The sequence below is a fragment of the Coregonus lavaretus genome, assembly GCF_964263955.1.
Source record: "Coregonus lavaretus genome assembly, chromosome: 11".
NCBI lineage: Eukaryota > Metazoa > Chordata > Actinopteri > Salmoniformes > Salmonidae > Coregonus > Coregonus lavaretus.
In genome coordinates, this window is record NC_139998.1 from 61,250,435 (window position 1) to 61,266,734 (window position 16,300).

The 16,300-nt window shown below is 50.8% G+C and overlaps 1 protein-coding gene across 1 annotated transcript in view; it reads left to right on the top strand.

The window, feature by feature from the left end:
• The window catches only part of LOC311137618 (cyclin-dependent kinase-like 5), a gene marked incomplete at its 3' end in the record, with an annotated part of 239,460 nt that overhangs the window by 219,274 nt on the left and 3,886 nt on the right, over nucleotides 1-16,300 (top strand). The window contains exon 15 of the mRNA XM_084172120.1: nucleotides 15,151-16,124. Within this exon, the coding sequence (XP_084028246.1) occupies nucleotides 15,151-16,124 (974 nt within the window). The remainder of the gene's footprint in view (nucleotides 1-15,150; nucleotides 16,125-16,300) is intronic.

Consider the following 16,300-nt stretch of genomic DNA (forward strand, 5'->3'; position numbering starts at 1 on the left):
AGTACTAGTCAACCCATTGTCTAGTCAAACCCCATGGTGTCTCCTCTCCTCTCTACAGTACTAGTCTAACCCCATGGTGTCTCCTCTCCTCTCTACAGTACTAGTCTAACCCCATGGTGTCTCCTCTCCTCTCTACAGTACTAGTCTAACCCCATGGTGTCTCCTCTCCTCTCTACAGTACTAGTCTAACCCCATGGTGTCTCCTCTCCTCTCTACAGTACTAGTCTAACCCCATGGTGTCTCCTCTCCTCTCTACAGTACTAGTCTAACCCCATGGTGTCTCCTCTCCTCTCTACAGTACTAGTCTAACCCCATGGTGTCTCCTCTCCTCTCTACAGTACTAGTCTAACCGCCATGGTGTCTCCTCTCCTCTCTACAGTACTAGTCTAACCCCATGGTGTCTCCTCTCCTCTCTACAGTACTAGTCTAACCCCATGGTGTCTCCTCTCCTCTCTACAGTACTAGTCTAACCCCATGTGTCTCCTCTCCTCTCTACAGTACTAGTCTAACCCCATGGTGTCTCCTCTCCTCTCTACAGTACTAGTCTAACCCCATGGTGTCTCCTCTCCTCTCTACAGTACTAGTCTAACCCCATGGTGTCTCCTCTCCTCTCTACAGTACTAGTCTAACCCCATGGTGTCTCCTCTCCTCTCTACAGTACTAGTCTAACCCCATGGTGTCTCCTCTCCTCTCTACAGTACTAGTCTAACCCATGGTGTCTCCTCTCCTCTCTACAGTACTAGTCTAACCCCATGGTGTCTCCTCTCCTCTCTACAGTACTAGTCTAACCCATGGTGTCTCTCTCCTCTCTACAGTACTAGTCTAACCCCATGGTGTCTCCTCTCCTCTCTACAGTACTAGTCTAACCCCATGGTGTCTCCTCTCCTCTCTACAGTACTAGTCTAACCCCATGGTGTCTCCTCTCCTCTCTACAGTACTAGTCTAACCCCATGGTGTCTCCTCTCCTCTCTACAGTACTAGTCTAACCCCATGGTGTCTCCTCTCCTCTCTACAGTACTAGTCTAACCCCATGGTGTCTCCTCTCCTCTCTACAGTACTAGTCTAACCCCATGGTGTCTCCTCTCCTCTCTACAGTACTAGTCTAACCCCATGGTGTCTCCTCTCCTCTCTACAGTACTAGTCTAACCCCATGGTGTCTCCTCTCCTCTCTACAGTACTAGTCTAACCCCATGGTGTCTCCTCTCCTCTCTACAGTACTAGTCTAACCCCATGGTGTCTCCTCTCCTCTCTACAGTACTAGTCTAACCCCATGGTGTCTCCTCTCCTCTCTACAGTACTAGTCTAACCCCATGGTGTCTCCTCTCCTCTCTACAGTACTAGTCTAACCCATGGTGTCTCCTCTCCTCTCTACAGTACTAGTCTAACCCATGGTGTCCTCTCCTCTCTACAGTACTAGTCTAACCCCATGGTGTCTCCTCTCCTCTCTACAGTACTAGTCTAACCCCATGGTGGTCTCCTCTCCTCTCTACAGTACTAGTCTAACCCCATGGTGTCTCCTCTCCTCTCTACAGTACTAGTCTAACCCCATGGTGTCTCCTCTCCTCTCTACAGTACTAGTCTAACCCCATGGTGTCTCCTCTCCTCTCTACAGTACTAGTCTAACCCCATGGTGTCTCCTCTCCTCTCTACAGTACTAGTCTAACCCCATGGTGTCTCCTCTCCTCTCTACAGTACTAGTCTAACCCCATGGTGTCTCCTCTCCTCTCTACAGTACTAGTCTAACCCCATGGTGTCTCCTCTCCTCTCTACAGTACTAGTCTAACCCCATGGTGTCTCCTCTCCTCTCTACAGTACTAGTCTAACCCCATGGTGTCTCTCTCCTCTCTACAGTACTAGTCTAACCCATGGTGTCTCCTCTCCTCTCTACAGTACTAGTCTAACCCCATGGTGTCTCCTCTCCTCTCTACAGTACTAGTCTAACCCCATGGTGTCTCCTCTCCTCTCTACAGTACTAGTCTAACCCCATGGTGTCTCCTCTCCTCTCTACAGTACTAGTCTAACCCCATGGTGTCTCCTCTCCTCTCTACAGTACTAGTCTAACCCCATGGTGTCTCCTCTCCTCTCTACAGTACTAGTCTAACCCCATGGTGTCTCCTCTCCTCTCTACAGTACTAGTCTAACCCCATGGTGTCTCCTCTCCTCTCTACAGTACTAGTCTAACCCCATGGTGTCTCCTCTCCTCTCTACAGTACTAGTCTAACCCCATGGTGTCTCCTCTCCTCTCTACAGTACTAGTCTAACCCCATGGTGTCTCCTCTCCTCTCTACAGTACTAGTCTAACCCCATGGTGTCTCCTCTCCTCTCTACAGTACTAGTCTAACCCCATGGTGTCTCCTCTCCTCTCTACAGTACTAGTCTAACCCCATGGTGTCTCCTCTCCTCTCTACAGTACTAGTCTAACCCCATGGTGTCTCCTCTCCTCTCTACAGTACTAGTCTAACCCCATGGTGTCTCCTCTCCTCTCTACAGTACTAGTCTAACCCCATGGTGTCTCCTCTCCTCTCTACAGTACTAGTCTAACCCCATGGTGTCTCCTCTCCTCTCTACAGTACTAGTCTAACCCCATGGTGTCTCCTCTCCTCTCTACAGTACTAGTCTAACCCCATGGTGTCTCCTCTCCTCTCTACAGTACTAGTCTAACCCCATGGTGTCTCCTCTCCTCTCTACAGTACTAGTCTAACCCCATGGTGTCTCCTCTCCTCTCTACAGTACTAGTCTAACCCCATGGTGTCTCCTCTCCTCTCTACAGTACTAGTCTAACCCCATGGTGTCTCCTCTCCTCTCTACAGTACTAGTCTAACCCCATGGTGTCTCCTCTCCTCTCTACAGTACTAGTCTAACCCCATGGTGTCTCCTCTCCTCTCTACAGTACTAGTCTAACCCATGGTGTCTCCTCTCCTCTCTACAGTACTAGTCTAACCCCATGGTGTCTCCTCTCCTCTCTACAGTACTAGTCTAACCCCATGGTGTCTCCTCTCCTCTCTACAGTACTAGTCTAACCCCATGGTGTCTCCTCTCCTCTCTACAGTACTAGTCTAACCCCATGGTGTCTCCTCTCCTCTCTACAGTACTAGTCTAACCCCATGGTGTCTCCTCTCCTCTCTACAGTACTAGTCTAACCCCATGGTGTCTCCTCTCCTCTCTACAGTACTAGTCTAACCCCATGGTGTCTCCTCTCCTCTCTACAGTACTAGTCTAACCCCATGGTGTCTCCTCTCCTCTCTACAGTACTAGTCTAACCCCATGGTGTCTCCTCTCCTCTCTACAGTACTAGTCTAACCCCATGGTGTCTCCTCTCCTCTCTACAGTACTAGTCTAACCCCATGGTGTCTCCTCTCCTCTCTACAGTACTAGTCTAACCCCATGGTGTCTCCTCTCCTCTCTACAGTACTAGTCTAACCCCATGGTGTCTCCTCTCCTCTCTACAGTACTAGTCTAACCCCATGGTGTCTCCTCTCCTCTCTACAGTACTAGTCTAACCCCATGGTGTCTCCTCTCCTCTCTACAGTACTAGTCTAACCCCATGGTGTCTCCTCTCCTCTACAGTACTAGTCTAACCCCATGGTGTCTCCTCTCTCTACAGTACTAGTCTAACCCCATGGTGTCTCCTCTCCTCTCTACAGTACTAGTCTAACCCCATGGTGTCTCCTCTCCCTCTCTACAGTACTAGTCTAACCCTATGGTGTCTCCTCTCCTCTCTACAGTACTAGTCTAACCCCATGGTGTCTCCTCTCCTCTCTACAGTACTAGTCTAACCCCATGGTGTCTCCTCTCCTCTCTACAGTACTAGTCTAACCCCATGGTGTCTCCTCTCCTCTCTACAGTACTAGTCTAACCCCATGGTGTCTCCTCTCCTCTCTACAGTACTAGTCTAACCCCATGGTGTCTCCTCTCCTCTCTACAGTACTAGTCTAACCCCATGGTGTCTCCTCTCCTCTCTACAGTACTAGTCTAACCCCATGGTGTCTCCTCTCCTCTCTACAGTACTAGTCTAACCCCATGGTGTCTCCTCTCCTCTCTACAGTACTAGTCTAACCCCATGGTGTCTCCTCTCCTCTCTACAGTACTAGTCTAACCCAATGGTGTCTCCTCTCCTCTCTACAGTACTAGTCTAACCCCATGGTGTCTCCTCTCCTCTCTACAGTACTAGTCTAACCCCATGTGTCTCCTCTCCTCTCTACAGTACTAGTCTAACCCCATGGTGTCTCCTCTCCTCTCTACAGTACTAGTCTAACCCCATGGTGTCTCCTCTCCTCTCTACAGTACTAGTCTAACCCCATGGTGTCTCCTCTCCTCTCTACAGTACTAGTCTAACCCCATGGTGTCTCCTCTCCTCTCTACAGTACTAGTCTAACCCCATGGTGTCTCCTCTCCTCTCTACAGTACTAGTCTAACCCCATGGTGTCTCCTCTCCTCTCTACAGTACTAGTCTAACCCCATGGTGTCTCCTCTCCTCTCTACAGTACTAGTCTAACCCCATGGTGTCTCCTCTCCTCTCTACAGTACTAGTCTAACCCCATGGTGTCTCCTCTCCTCTCTACAGTACTAGTCTAACCCCATGGTGTCTCCTCTCCTCTCTACAGTACTAGTCTAACCCCATGGTGTCTCCTCTCCTCTCTACAGTACTAGTCTAACCCATGGTGTCTCCTCTCCTCTCTACAGTACTAGTCTAACCCATGGTGTCTCCTCTCCTCTCTACAGTACTAGTCTAACCCCATGGTGTCTCCTCTCCCTCTCTACAGTACTAGTCTAACCCCATGGTGTCTCCTCTCCTCTCTACAGTACTAGTCTAACCCCATGGTGTCTCCTCTCCTCTCTACAGTACTAGTCTAACCCCATGGTGTCTCCTCTCCTCTCTACAGTACTAGTCTAACCCCATGGTGTCTCCTCTCCTCTCTACAGTACTAGTCTAACCCCATGGTGTCTCCTCTCCTCTCTACAGTACTAGTCTAACCCCATGGTGTCTCCTCTCCTCTCTACAGTACTAGTCTAACCCCATGGTGTCTCCTCTCCTCTCTACAGTACTAGTCTAACCCCATGGTGTCTCCTCTCCTCTCTACAGTACTAGTCTAACCCCATGGTGTCTCCTCTCCTCTCTACAGTACTAGTCTAACCCCATGGTGTCTCCTCTCCTCTCTACAGTACTAGTCTAACCCCATGGTGTCTCCTCTCCTCTCTACAGTACTAGTCTAACCCATGGTGTCCTCTCTCTACAGTACTAGTCTAACCCCATGGTGTCTCCTCTCCTCTCTACAGTACTAGTCTAACCCCATGGTGTCTCCTCTCCTCTCTACAGTACTAGTCTAACCCCATGGTGTCTCCTCTCCTCTCTACAGTACTAGTCTAACCCCATGGTGTCTCCTCTCCTCTCTACAGTACTAGTCTAACCCCATGGTGTCTCCTCTCCTCTCTACAGTACTAGTCTAACCCCATGGTGTCTCCTCTCCTCTCTACAGTACTAGTCTAACCCCATGGTGTCTCCTCTCCTCTGCTACAGTACTAGTCTAACCCCATGGTGTCTCCTCTCCTCTCTACAGTACTAGTCTAACCCCATGGTGTCTCCTCTCCTCTCTACAGTACTAGTCTAACCCCATGGTGTCTCCTCTCCTCTCTACAGTACTAGTCTAACCCCATGGTGTCTCCTCTCCTCTCTACAGTACTAGTCTAACCCCATGGTGTCTCCTCTCCTCTCTACAGTACTAGTCTAACCCCATGGTGTCTCCTCTCCTCTCTACAGTACTAGTCTAACCCCATGGTGTCTCCTCTCCTCTCTACAGTACTAGTCTAACCCCATGTGTCTCCCCTCTACAGTACTAGTCTAACCCCATGGTGTCTCCTCTCCTCTCTACAGTACTAGTCTAACCCCATGGTGTCTCCTCTCCTCTCTACAGTACTAGTCTAACCCATGGTGTCTCCTCTCCTCTCTACAGTACTAGTCTAACCCCATGGTGTCTCCTCTCCTCTCTACAGTACTAGTCTATAACCCATGGTGTCCTCCTTCTCCTCTCTACAGTACTAGTCTAACCCCATGGTGTCTCCTCTCCTCTCTACAGTACTAGTCTAACCCCATGGTGTCTCCTCTCCTCTCTACAGTACTAGTCTAACCCCATGGTGTCTCCTCTCCTCTCTACAGTACTAGTCTAACCCCATGGTGTCTCCTCTCCTCTCTACAGTACTAGTCTAACCCCATGGTGTCTCCTCTCCTCTCTACAGTACTAGTCTAACCCCATGGTGTCTCCTCTCCTCTCTACAGTACTAGTCTAACCCCATGGTGTCTCCTCTCCTCTCTACAGTACTAGTCTAACCCCATGGTGTCTCCTCTCCTCTCTACAGTACTAGTCTAACCCCATGGTGTCTCCTCTCCTCGTTCTACAGTACTAGTCTAACCCCATGGTGTCTCCTCTCCTCTCTACAGTACTAGTCTAACCCCATGGTGTCTCCTCTCCTCTCTACAGTACTAGTCTAACCCCATGGTGTCTCCTCTCCTCTCTACAGTACTAGTCTAACCCCATGGTGTCTCCTCTCCTCTCTACAGTACTAGTCTAACCCCATGGTGTCTCCTCTCCTCTCTACAGTACTAGTCTAACCCCATGGTGTCTCCTCTCCTCTCTACAGTACTAGTCTAACCCATGGTGTCTCCTCTCCTCTCTACAGTACTAGTCTAACCCCCATGGTGTCTCCTCTCCTCTCTACAGTACTAGTCTAACCCCATGGTGTCTCCTCTCCTCTCTACAGTACTAGTCTAACCCCATGGTGTCTCCTCTCCTCTCTACAGTACTAGTCTAACCCCATGGTGTCTCCTCTCCTCTCTACAGTACTAGTCTAACCCCATGGTGTCTCCTCTCCTCTCTACAGTACTAGTCTAACCCCATGGTGTCTCCTCTCCTCTCTACAGTACTAGTCTAACCCATGGTGTCTCCTCTCCTCTCTACAGTACTAGTCTAACCCCATGGTGTCTCCTCTCCTCTCTACAGTACTAGTCTAACCCCATGGTGTCTCCTCTCCTCTCTACAGTACTAGTCTAACCCCATGGTGTCTCCTCTCCTCTCTACAGTACTAGTCTAACCCCATGGTGTCTCCTCTCCTCTCTACAGTACTAGTCTAACCCCATGGTGTCTCCTCTCCTCTCTACAGTACTAGTCTAACCCCATGGTGTCTCCTCTCCTCTCTACAGTACTAGTCTAACCCCATGGTGTCTCCTCTCCTCTCTACAGTACTAGTCTAACCCCATGGTGTCTCCTCTCCTCTCTACAGTACTAGTCTAACCCCATGGTGTCTCCTCTCCTCTCTACAGTACTAGTCTAACCCCATGGTGTCTCCTCTCCTCTCTACAGTACTAGTCTAACCCCATGGTGTCTCCTCTCCTCTCTACAGTACTAGTCTAACCCCCATGGTGTCTCCTCTCCTCTCTACAGTACTAGTCTAACCCCATGGTGTCTCCTCTCCTCTCTACAGTACTAGTCTAACCCCATGGTGTCTCCTCTCCTCTCTACAGTACTAGTCTAACCCCATGGTGTCTCCTCTCCTCTCTACAGTACTAGTCTAACCCCATGGTGTCCTCCTCTCCTCTCTACAGTACTAGTCTAACCCCATGGTGTCTCCTCTCCTCTCTACAGTACTAGTCTAACCCCATGGTGTCTCCTCTCCTCTCTACAGTACTAGTCTAACCCCATGTGTCTCCTCTCCTCTCTACAGTACTAGTCTAACCCCATGGTGGTCTCTCTCCTCTCTACAGTACTAGTCTAACCCCATGGTGTCTCCTCTCCTCTCTACAGTACTAGTCTAACCCCATGGTGTCTCCTCTCCTCTCTACAGTACTAGTCTAACCCCATGGTGTCTCCTCTCCTCTCTACAGTACTAGTCTAACCCCATGGTGTCTCCTCTCCTCTCTACAGTACTAGTCTAACCCCATGGTGTCTCCTCTCCTCTCTACAGTACTAGTCTAACCCCATGGTGTCTCCTCTCCTCTCTACAGTACTAGTCTAACCCCATGGTTGTCTCCTCTCCTCTCTACAGTACTAGTCTAACCCCATGGTGTCTCTCTCCTCTCTACAGTACTAGTCTAACCCCATGGTGTCTCCTCTCCTCTCTACAGTACTAGTCTAACCCCATGGTGTCTCCTCTCCTCTCTACAGTACTAGTCTAACCCCATGGTGTCTCCTCTCCTCTCTACAGTACTAGTCTAACCCCATGGTGTCTCCTCTCCTCTCTACAGTACTAGTCTAACCCCATGGTGTCTCCTCTCCTCTCTACAGTACTAGTCTAACCCCCATGGTGTCTCCTCTCCTCTCTACAGTACTAGTCTAACCCATGGTGTCTCCTCTCCTCTCTACAGTACTAGTCTAACCCCATGGTGTCTCTCCTCTCCTCTCTACAGTACTAGTCTAACCCCATGGTGTCTCCTCTCCTCTCTACAGTACTAGTCTAACCCCATGGTGTCTCCTCTCCTCTCTACAGTACTAGTCTAACCCCATGGTGTCTCCTCTCCTCTCTACAGTACTAGTCTAACCCCCATGGTGTCTCCTCTCCTCTCTACAGTACTAGTCTAACCCCATGGTGTCTCCTCTCCTCTCTACAGTACTAGTCTAACCCCATGGTGTCTCCTCTCCTCTCTACAGTACTAGTCTAACCCCATGGTTGTCTCCTCTCCTCTCTACAGTACTAGTCTAACCCCATGGTGTCTCCTCTCCTCTCTACAGTACTAGTCTAACCCCATGGTGTCTCCTCTCCTCTCTACAGTACTAGTCTAACCCCATGGTGTCTCCTCTCCTCTCTACAGTACTAGTCTAACCCCATGGTGTCTCCTCTCCTCTCTACAGTACTAGTCTAACCCCATGGTGTCTCCTCTCCTCTCTACAGTACTAGTCTAACCCCATGGTGTCTCCTCTCCTCTCTACAGTACTAGTCTAACCCCATGGTGTCTCCTCTCCTCTCTACAGTACTAGTCTAACCCCATGTGTCTCCTCTCCTCTCTACAGTAGCTAGTCTAACCCCATGGTGTCTCCTCTCCTCTCTACAGTACTAGTCTAACCCCATGGTGTCTCCTCTCCTCTCTACGAGTACTAGTCTAACCCCATGGTGTCTCCTCTCCTCTCTACAGTACTAGTCTAACCCCATGGTGTCTCCTCTCCTCTCTACAGTACTAGTCTAACCCCATGGTGTCTCCTCTCCTCTCTACAGTACTAGTCTAACCCCATGGTGTCTCCTCTCCTCTCTACAGTACTAGTCTAACCCCATGGTGTCTCCTCTCCTCTCTACAGTACTAGTCTAACCCCATGGTGTCTCCTCTCCTCTCTACAGTACTAGTCTAACCCATGGTGTCTCCTCTCCTCTCTACAGTACTAGTCTAACCCCATGGTGTCTCCTCTCCTCTCTACAGTACTAGTCTAACCCCATGGTGTCTCCTCTCCTCTCTACAGTACTAGTCTAACCCCATGGTGTCTCCTCTCCTCTCTACAGTACTAGTCTAACCCCATGGTGTCCTCCTCTCCTCTCTACAGTACTAGTCTAACCCCATGGTGTCTCCTCTCCTCTCTACAGTACTAGTCTAACCCCATGGTGTCTCCTCTCCTCTCTACAGTACTAGTCTAACCCCATGGTGTCTCCTCTCCTCTCTACAGTACTAGTCTAACCCCATGGTGTCTCCTCTCCTCTCTACAGTACTAGTCTAACCCCATGGTGTCTCCTCTCCTCTCTACAGTACTAGTCTAACCCCATGGTGTCTCCTCTCCTCTCTACAGTACTAGTCTAACCCTATGGTGTCTCCTCTCCTCTCTACAGTACTAGTCTAACCCCATGGTGTCTCCTCTCCTCTCTACAGTACTAGTCTAACCCCATGGTGTCTCCTCTCCTCTCTACAGTACTAGTCTAACCCCATGGTGTCTCCTCTCCTCTCTACAGTACTAGTCTAACCCCATGGTGTCTCCTCTCCTCTCTACAGTACTAGTCTAACCCCATGGTGTCTCCTCTCCTCTCTACAGTACTAGTCTAACCCCATGGTGTCTCCTCTCCTCTCTACAGTACTAGTCTAACCCCATGGTGTCTCCTCTCCTCTCTACAGTACTAGTCTAACCCCCCATGGTGTCTCCTCTCCTCTCTACAGTACTAGTCTAACCCCATGGTGTCTCCTCTCTCTTACAGTACTAGTCTAACCCCATGGTGTCTCCTCTCCTCTCTACAGTACTAGTCTAACCCATGGTGTCTCCTCTCCTCTCTACAGTACTAGTCTAACCCCATGGTGTCTCTCTCCTCTCTACAGTACTAGTCTAACCCATGGTGTCCCTCTCCTCTCTACAGTACTAGTCTAACCCCATGGTGTCTCCTCTCCTCTCTACAGTACTAGTCTAACCCCATGGTGTCTCCTCTCCTCTCTACAGTACTAGTCTAACCCCATGGTGTCTCCTCTCCTCTCTACAGTACTAGTCTAACCCCATGGTGTCTCCTCTCCTCTCTACAGTACTAGTCTAACCCCATGGTGTCTCCTCTCCTCTCTACAGTACTAGTCTAACCCCATGGTGTCTCCTCTCCTCTCTACAGTACTAGTCTAACCCCATGGTGTCTCCTCTCCTCTCTACAGTACTAGTCTAACCCCATGGTGTCTCCTCTCCTCTCTACAGTACTAGTCTAACCCCATGGGTGTCTCCTCTCCTCTCTACAGTACTAGTCTAACCCCATGGTGTCTCCTCTCCTCTCTACAGTACTAGTCTAACCCCATGGTGTCTCCTCTCCCTCTCTACAGTACTAGTCTAACCCCATGGTGTCTCCTCTCCTCTCTACAGTACTAGTCTAACCCCATGGTGTCTCCTCTCCTCTCTACAGTACTAGTCTAACCCCATGGTGTCTCCTCTCCTCTCTACAGTACTAGTCTAACCCCATGGTGTCTCCTCTCCTCTCTACAGTACTAGTCTAACCCCATGGTGTCTCCTCTCCTCTCTACAGTACTAGTCTAACCCTATGGTGTCTCCTCTCCTCTCTACAGTACTAGTCTAACCCCATGGTGTCTCCTCTCCTCTCTACAGTACTAGTCTAACCCCATGGTGTCTCCTCTCCTCTCTACAGTACTAGTCTAACCCCATGGTGTCTCCTCTCCTCTCTACAGTACTAGTCTAACCCCATGGTGTCTCCTCTCCTCTCTACAGTACTAGTCTAACCCCATGGTGTCTCCTCTCTACAGTACTAGTCTAACCCCATGGTGTCTCCTCTCCTCTCTACAGTACTAGTCTAACCCCATGGTGTCTCCTCTCCTCTCTACAGTACTAGTCTAACCCCATGGTGTCTCCTCTCCTCTCTACAGTACTAGTCTAACCCCATGGTGTCTCCTCTCCTCTCTACAGTACTAGTCTAACCCCATGGTGTCTCCTCTCCTCTCTACAGTACTAGTCTAACCCCATGGTGTCTCCTCTCCTCTCTACAGTACTAGTCTAACCCCATGGTGTCTCCTCTCCTCTCTACAGTACTAGTCTAACCCCATGGTGTCTCCTCTCCTCTCTACAGTACTAGTCTAACCCCATGGTGTCTCCTCTCCTCTCTACAGTACTAGTCTAACCCCATGGTGTCTCCTCTCCTCTCTACAGTACTAGTCTAACCCCATGGTGTCTCCTCTCTACAGTACTAGTCTAACCCCATGGTGTCTCCTCTCCTCTCTACAGTACTAGTCTAACCCCATGGTGTCTCCTCTCTACAGTACTAGTCTAACCCCATGGTGTCTCCTCTCTACAGTACTAGTCTAACCCCATGGTGTCTCCTCTCCTCTCTACAGTACTAGTCTAACCCCATGGTGTCTCCTCTCCTCTCTACAGTACTAGTCTAACCCCATGGTGTCTCCTCTCCTCTCTGTAATTCATCTCCTCCTGTCTGGTCTCTAATCATTATGATCATTATGAAACTAGAACCAACCAGATCCATCAAGTGATCAACCACGATGTCATCAGGGAGATTAGTATGTAGACCTATAGCGTACTCTTATAGTGTACTTTAATCACATCACTAACCCTATCCTCCCCGCTCTACCCCAGAATATCCCCCCTGCTGTACCCCAGAATATCCTCCCCGCTCTACCCCAGAATATCCCCCCTGCTGTACCCCAGAATATCCTCCCTGCTGTACCCCAGAATATCCTCCCCGCTCTACCCCAGAATATCCTCCGTGCTGTATCCCAGAATATCCTCCCCGCTCTACCCCAGAATATCTTCCCCGCTCTACCCCAGAATATCCCCCCTGCTGTATCCCAGATTATCCCCCCTGCTCTACCCCAGATTATCCTCCCTGCTGTACCCCAGAATATCCTCCCCGCTCTACCCCAGAATATCCTCCGTGCTGTATCCCAGAATATCCTCCCCGCTCTACCCCAGAATATCTTCCCCGCTCTACCCCAGAATATCCCCCCTGCTGTATCCCAGATTATCCCCCCTGCTCTACCCCAGATTATCCTCCCTGCTGTACCCCAGAATATCCTCCCCGCTCTACCCCAGAATATCCTCCGTGCTGTATCCCAGAATATCCTCCCCGCTCTACCCCAGAATATCTTCCCCGCTCTACCCCAGAATATCCTCCCTGCTGTATCCCAGATTATCCCCCCTGCTCTACCCCAGATTATCCTCCCTGCTGTACCCCAGAATATCCTCCCCGCTCTACCCCAGAATATCTTCCCCGCTCTACCCCAGAATATCCCCCCTGCTGTATCCCAGATTATCCCCCCTGCTCTACCCCAGATTATCCTCCCTGCTGTACCCCAGAATATCTTCCCCGCTCTACCCCAGATTATCCTCCCTGCTGTACCCCAGAATATCCTCCCCGCTCTACCCCAGAATATCCTCCCCGCTGTATCCCAGATTATCCCCCCTGCTCTACCCCAGATTATCCTCCCTGCTCTACCCCAGAATATCCTCCCTGCTCTACCCCAGAATATCCTCCCAGCTGTATCACAGAATATCCCCCCTGCTCTACCCCAGAATATCCTCCCTGCTCTACCCCAGAATATCCTCCCTGCTGTATCACAGAATATCCCCCCTGCTGTATCCCAGAATATCCTCTCTGCTGTATCCCAGAATATCCCACCTGCTGTATCCCAGAATATCCTCCCCGCTCTACCCCAGAATATCCCCCCTGCTCTACCCCAGAATATCCCCATGTTGTACCCCAGAATATCCTCCCTGCTCTACCCCAGAATATCCTCCCTGCTGTATCCCAGAATATCCTCCCCGCTGTATCCCAGAATATCCTCCCTGCTGTACCCCAGAATATCCCCCCTGCTGTACCCCAGAATATCCCCATGTTGTACCCCAGAATATCCTCCCTGCTCTACCCCAGAATATCCTCCCCGCTGTACCCCAGAATATCCCCCCTGCTGTACCCCAGAATATCCCCCCTGCTGTACCCCAGAATATCCTCCCCGCTCTACCCCAGAATATCCTCCCTGCTGTATCCCAGACTATCCTCCCTGCTGTACCCCAGAATATCCTCCCTGCTGTATCCCAGAATATCTTCCCTGCTCTACCCCAGAATATCCTCCCCGCTCTACCCTAGAATATCCTCCCCGCTGTATCCCAGAATATCCTCCCTGCTGTACCCCAGAATATCCTCCCTGCTCTACCCCAGAATATCCCCCTTGCTCTACCCAAGAATATCCTCCCTGCTCTATCCCAGAATATCCTTCCCGCTGTATCCCAGAATATCCTCCCCGCTCTACCCCAGAACATCCCCCCTGCTGTATCCAAATTATCCCCCCTGCTCTACCCCAGATTATCCCCCCTGCTGTACCCCAGAATATCCTCCCTGCTCTACCCCAGAATATCCTCCCTGCTCTACCCCAGAATATCCTCCCTGCTGTATCCCATAATATCCCCCATGTTGTACCCCAGAATATCCCCCCTGCTGTACCCCAGAATATCCCCCTGCTGTACCCCAGAATATCCTCCCTGCTCTACTCCAGAATATCCTCCCCGCTGTATCCCAGAATATCCTCCCCACTCTACCCCAGAATATCCCCCCTGCTGTACCCCAGAATATCCTCCCTGCTCTACCCCAGAATATCCCCCCTGCTGTACCCCAGAATATCCTCCCCGCTCTACCCCAGAATATCCCCCCTGCTGTACCCCAGAATATCCTCCCTGCTCTATCCCAGAATATCCCCCCTGCTCTACCCCAGAATATCCCCCCTGCTGTACCCCAGAATATCCTCCCTGCTGTACCCCAGAATATCCCCCCTGCTCTACCCCAGAATATCCTCCCAGCTCTACCCCAGAATATCCTCCCCGCTGTATCCCAGATTATCCTCCCTGCTCTACCCCAGAATATCCTCCCTGCTCTACCCCAGAAATCCCCCCTGCTCTACCCCAGAATATCCCCCCTGCTGTACCCCAGAATATCCTCCCTATTCTACCCCAGAATATCCCCCCTGCTGTATCCCAGAATATCCCCCCTGCTGTACCCCAGAATATCTTCCCCGCTCTACCCCAGAATATCCCCCCTGCTGTATCCCAGAATATCCCCCCTGCTGTACCCCAGAATATCCTCCCTGCTCTACCCCAGAATATCCTCCCAGCTCTACCCCAGAATATCCTCCCTGCTGTATCCCAGAATATCCTCCCTGCTGTACCCCAGAATATCCTCCCTGCTCTACCCCAGAATATCCTCCCAGCTCTACCCCAGAATATCCTCCCCGCTGTATCCCAGAATATCCTCCCTGCTGTACCCCAGAATATCCTCCCTGCTGTATCCCAGAATATCCTCCCTGCTGTATCCCAGAATATCCTCCCTGCTGTACCCCAGAATATCCTCCCCGCTCTACCCCAGAATATCCTCCCTGCTGTATCCCAGATTATCCTCCCTGCTCTACCCCAGAATATCCTCCCTGCTCTACCCCAGAATATCCCCCCTGCTCTACCCCAGAATATCCCCCCTGCTCTACCCCAGAATATCCTCCCTGCTGTATCCCAGATTATCCTCCCTGCTCTACCCCAGAATATCCTCCCTGCTCTACCCCAGAATATCCTCCCTGCTGTATCCCAGATTATCCTCCCTGCTCTACCCCAGAATATCCTCCCTGCTCTACCCCAGAATATCCTCCCTGCTGTATCCCAGAATATCCTCCCTGCTCTACCCCAGAATATCCTCCCTTCTCTACCCCAGATGAACCCCCCGCTGTACCCCAGAATATCCTCCCTGCTGTACCCCAGAATATCCTCCCTGCTGTACCCCAGAATATCCCCCTTGCTCTACCCCAGAATTTCCCCCCTGCTCTACCCCAGATTATCCCCCCTGCTCTACCCCAGAATATCCTCCCTGCTCTACCCCAGAATATCCCCCCTGCTCTACTCCAGATTATCCCCCCTGCTCTACCCCAGATTATCCTCCCTGCTCTACCCCAGATTATCTTCCCCGCTGTACCCCAGAATATCCTCCCTGCTCTACTCCAGATTATCCTCCCTGCTCTACCCCAGATTATCTTCCCTGCTGTACCCCAGAATATCCCCCCTGCTCTACTCCAGATTATCCCCCCTGCTCTACCCCAGATTATCCTCCCTTCTCTACCCCAGATTATCTTCCCTGCTGTACCCCAGAATATCCTCCCTGCTCTACTCCAGATTATCCTCCCTGCTCTACCCCAGATTATCTTCCCTGCTGTACCCCAGAATATCCCCCCTGCTCTACTCCAGATTATCCCCCCTGCTCTACTCCAGATTATCCTCCCTGCTCTACCCCAGATTATCTTCCCTGCTGTACCCCAGAATATCCCCCCTGCTCTACTCCAGATTATCCCCCCTGCTCTACCCCAGATTATCCTCCCTGCTCTACCCCAGATTATCTTCCCTGCTGTACCCCAGAATATCCTCCCCGCTCTACTCCAGATTATCCTCCCTGCTCTACCCCAGATTATCTTCCCTGCTCTACCCCAGATTATCCTCCCTGCTCTACCCCAGATTATCCTCCCTGCTATACGCCAGAATATCCCCCCTGCTCTACTCCAGATTATCCCCCCTGCTCTACCCCAGATTATCCTCCCTGCTCTACCCCAGATTATCCTCCCTGCTATACGCCAGAATATCCCCCCTGCTCTACTCCAGATTATCCCCCCTGCTCTACCCCAGATTATCTTCCCTGCTGTACGCCAGAATATCCTCCAGTTCTACAGACAGAGAGAACAGAGGTTAGCCACGGTCTTTAGGGACTATTGCAGTCCAACCCACACCTTGTAGCATAATGGTAACTCTTTAAAATGAATCACCAGGAGCAGACACAATGGATCCATCCCATTATCACAGGAGACACAGACATACAC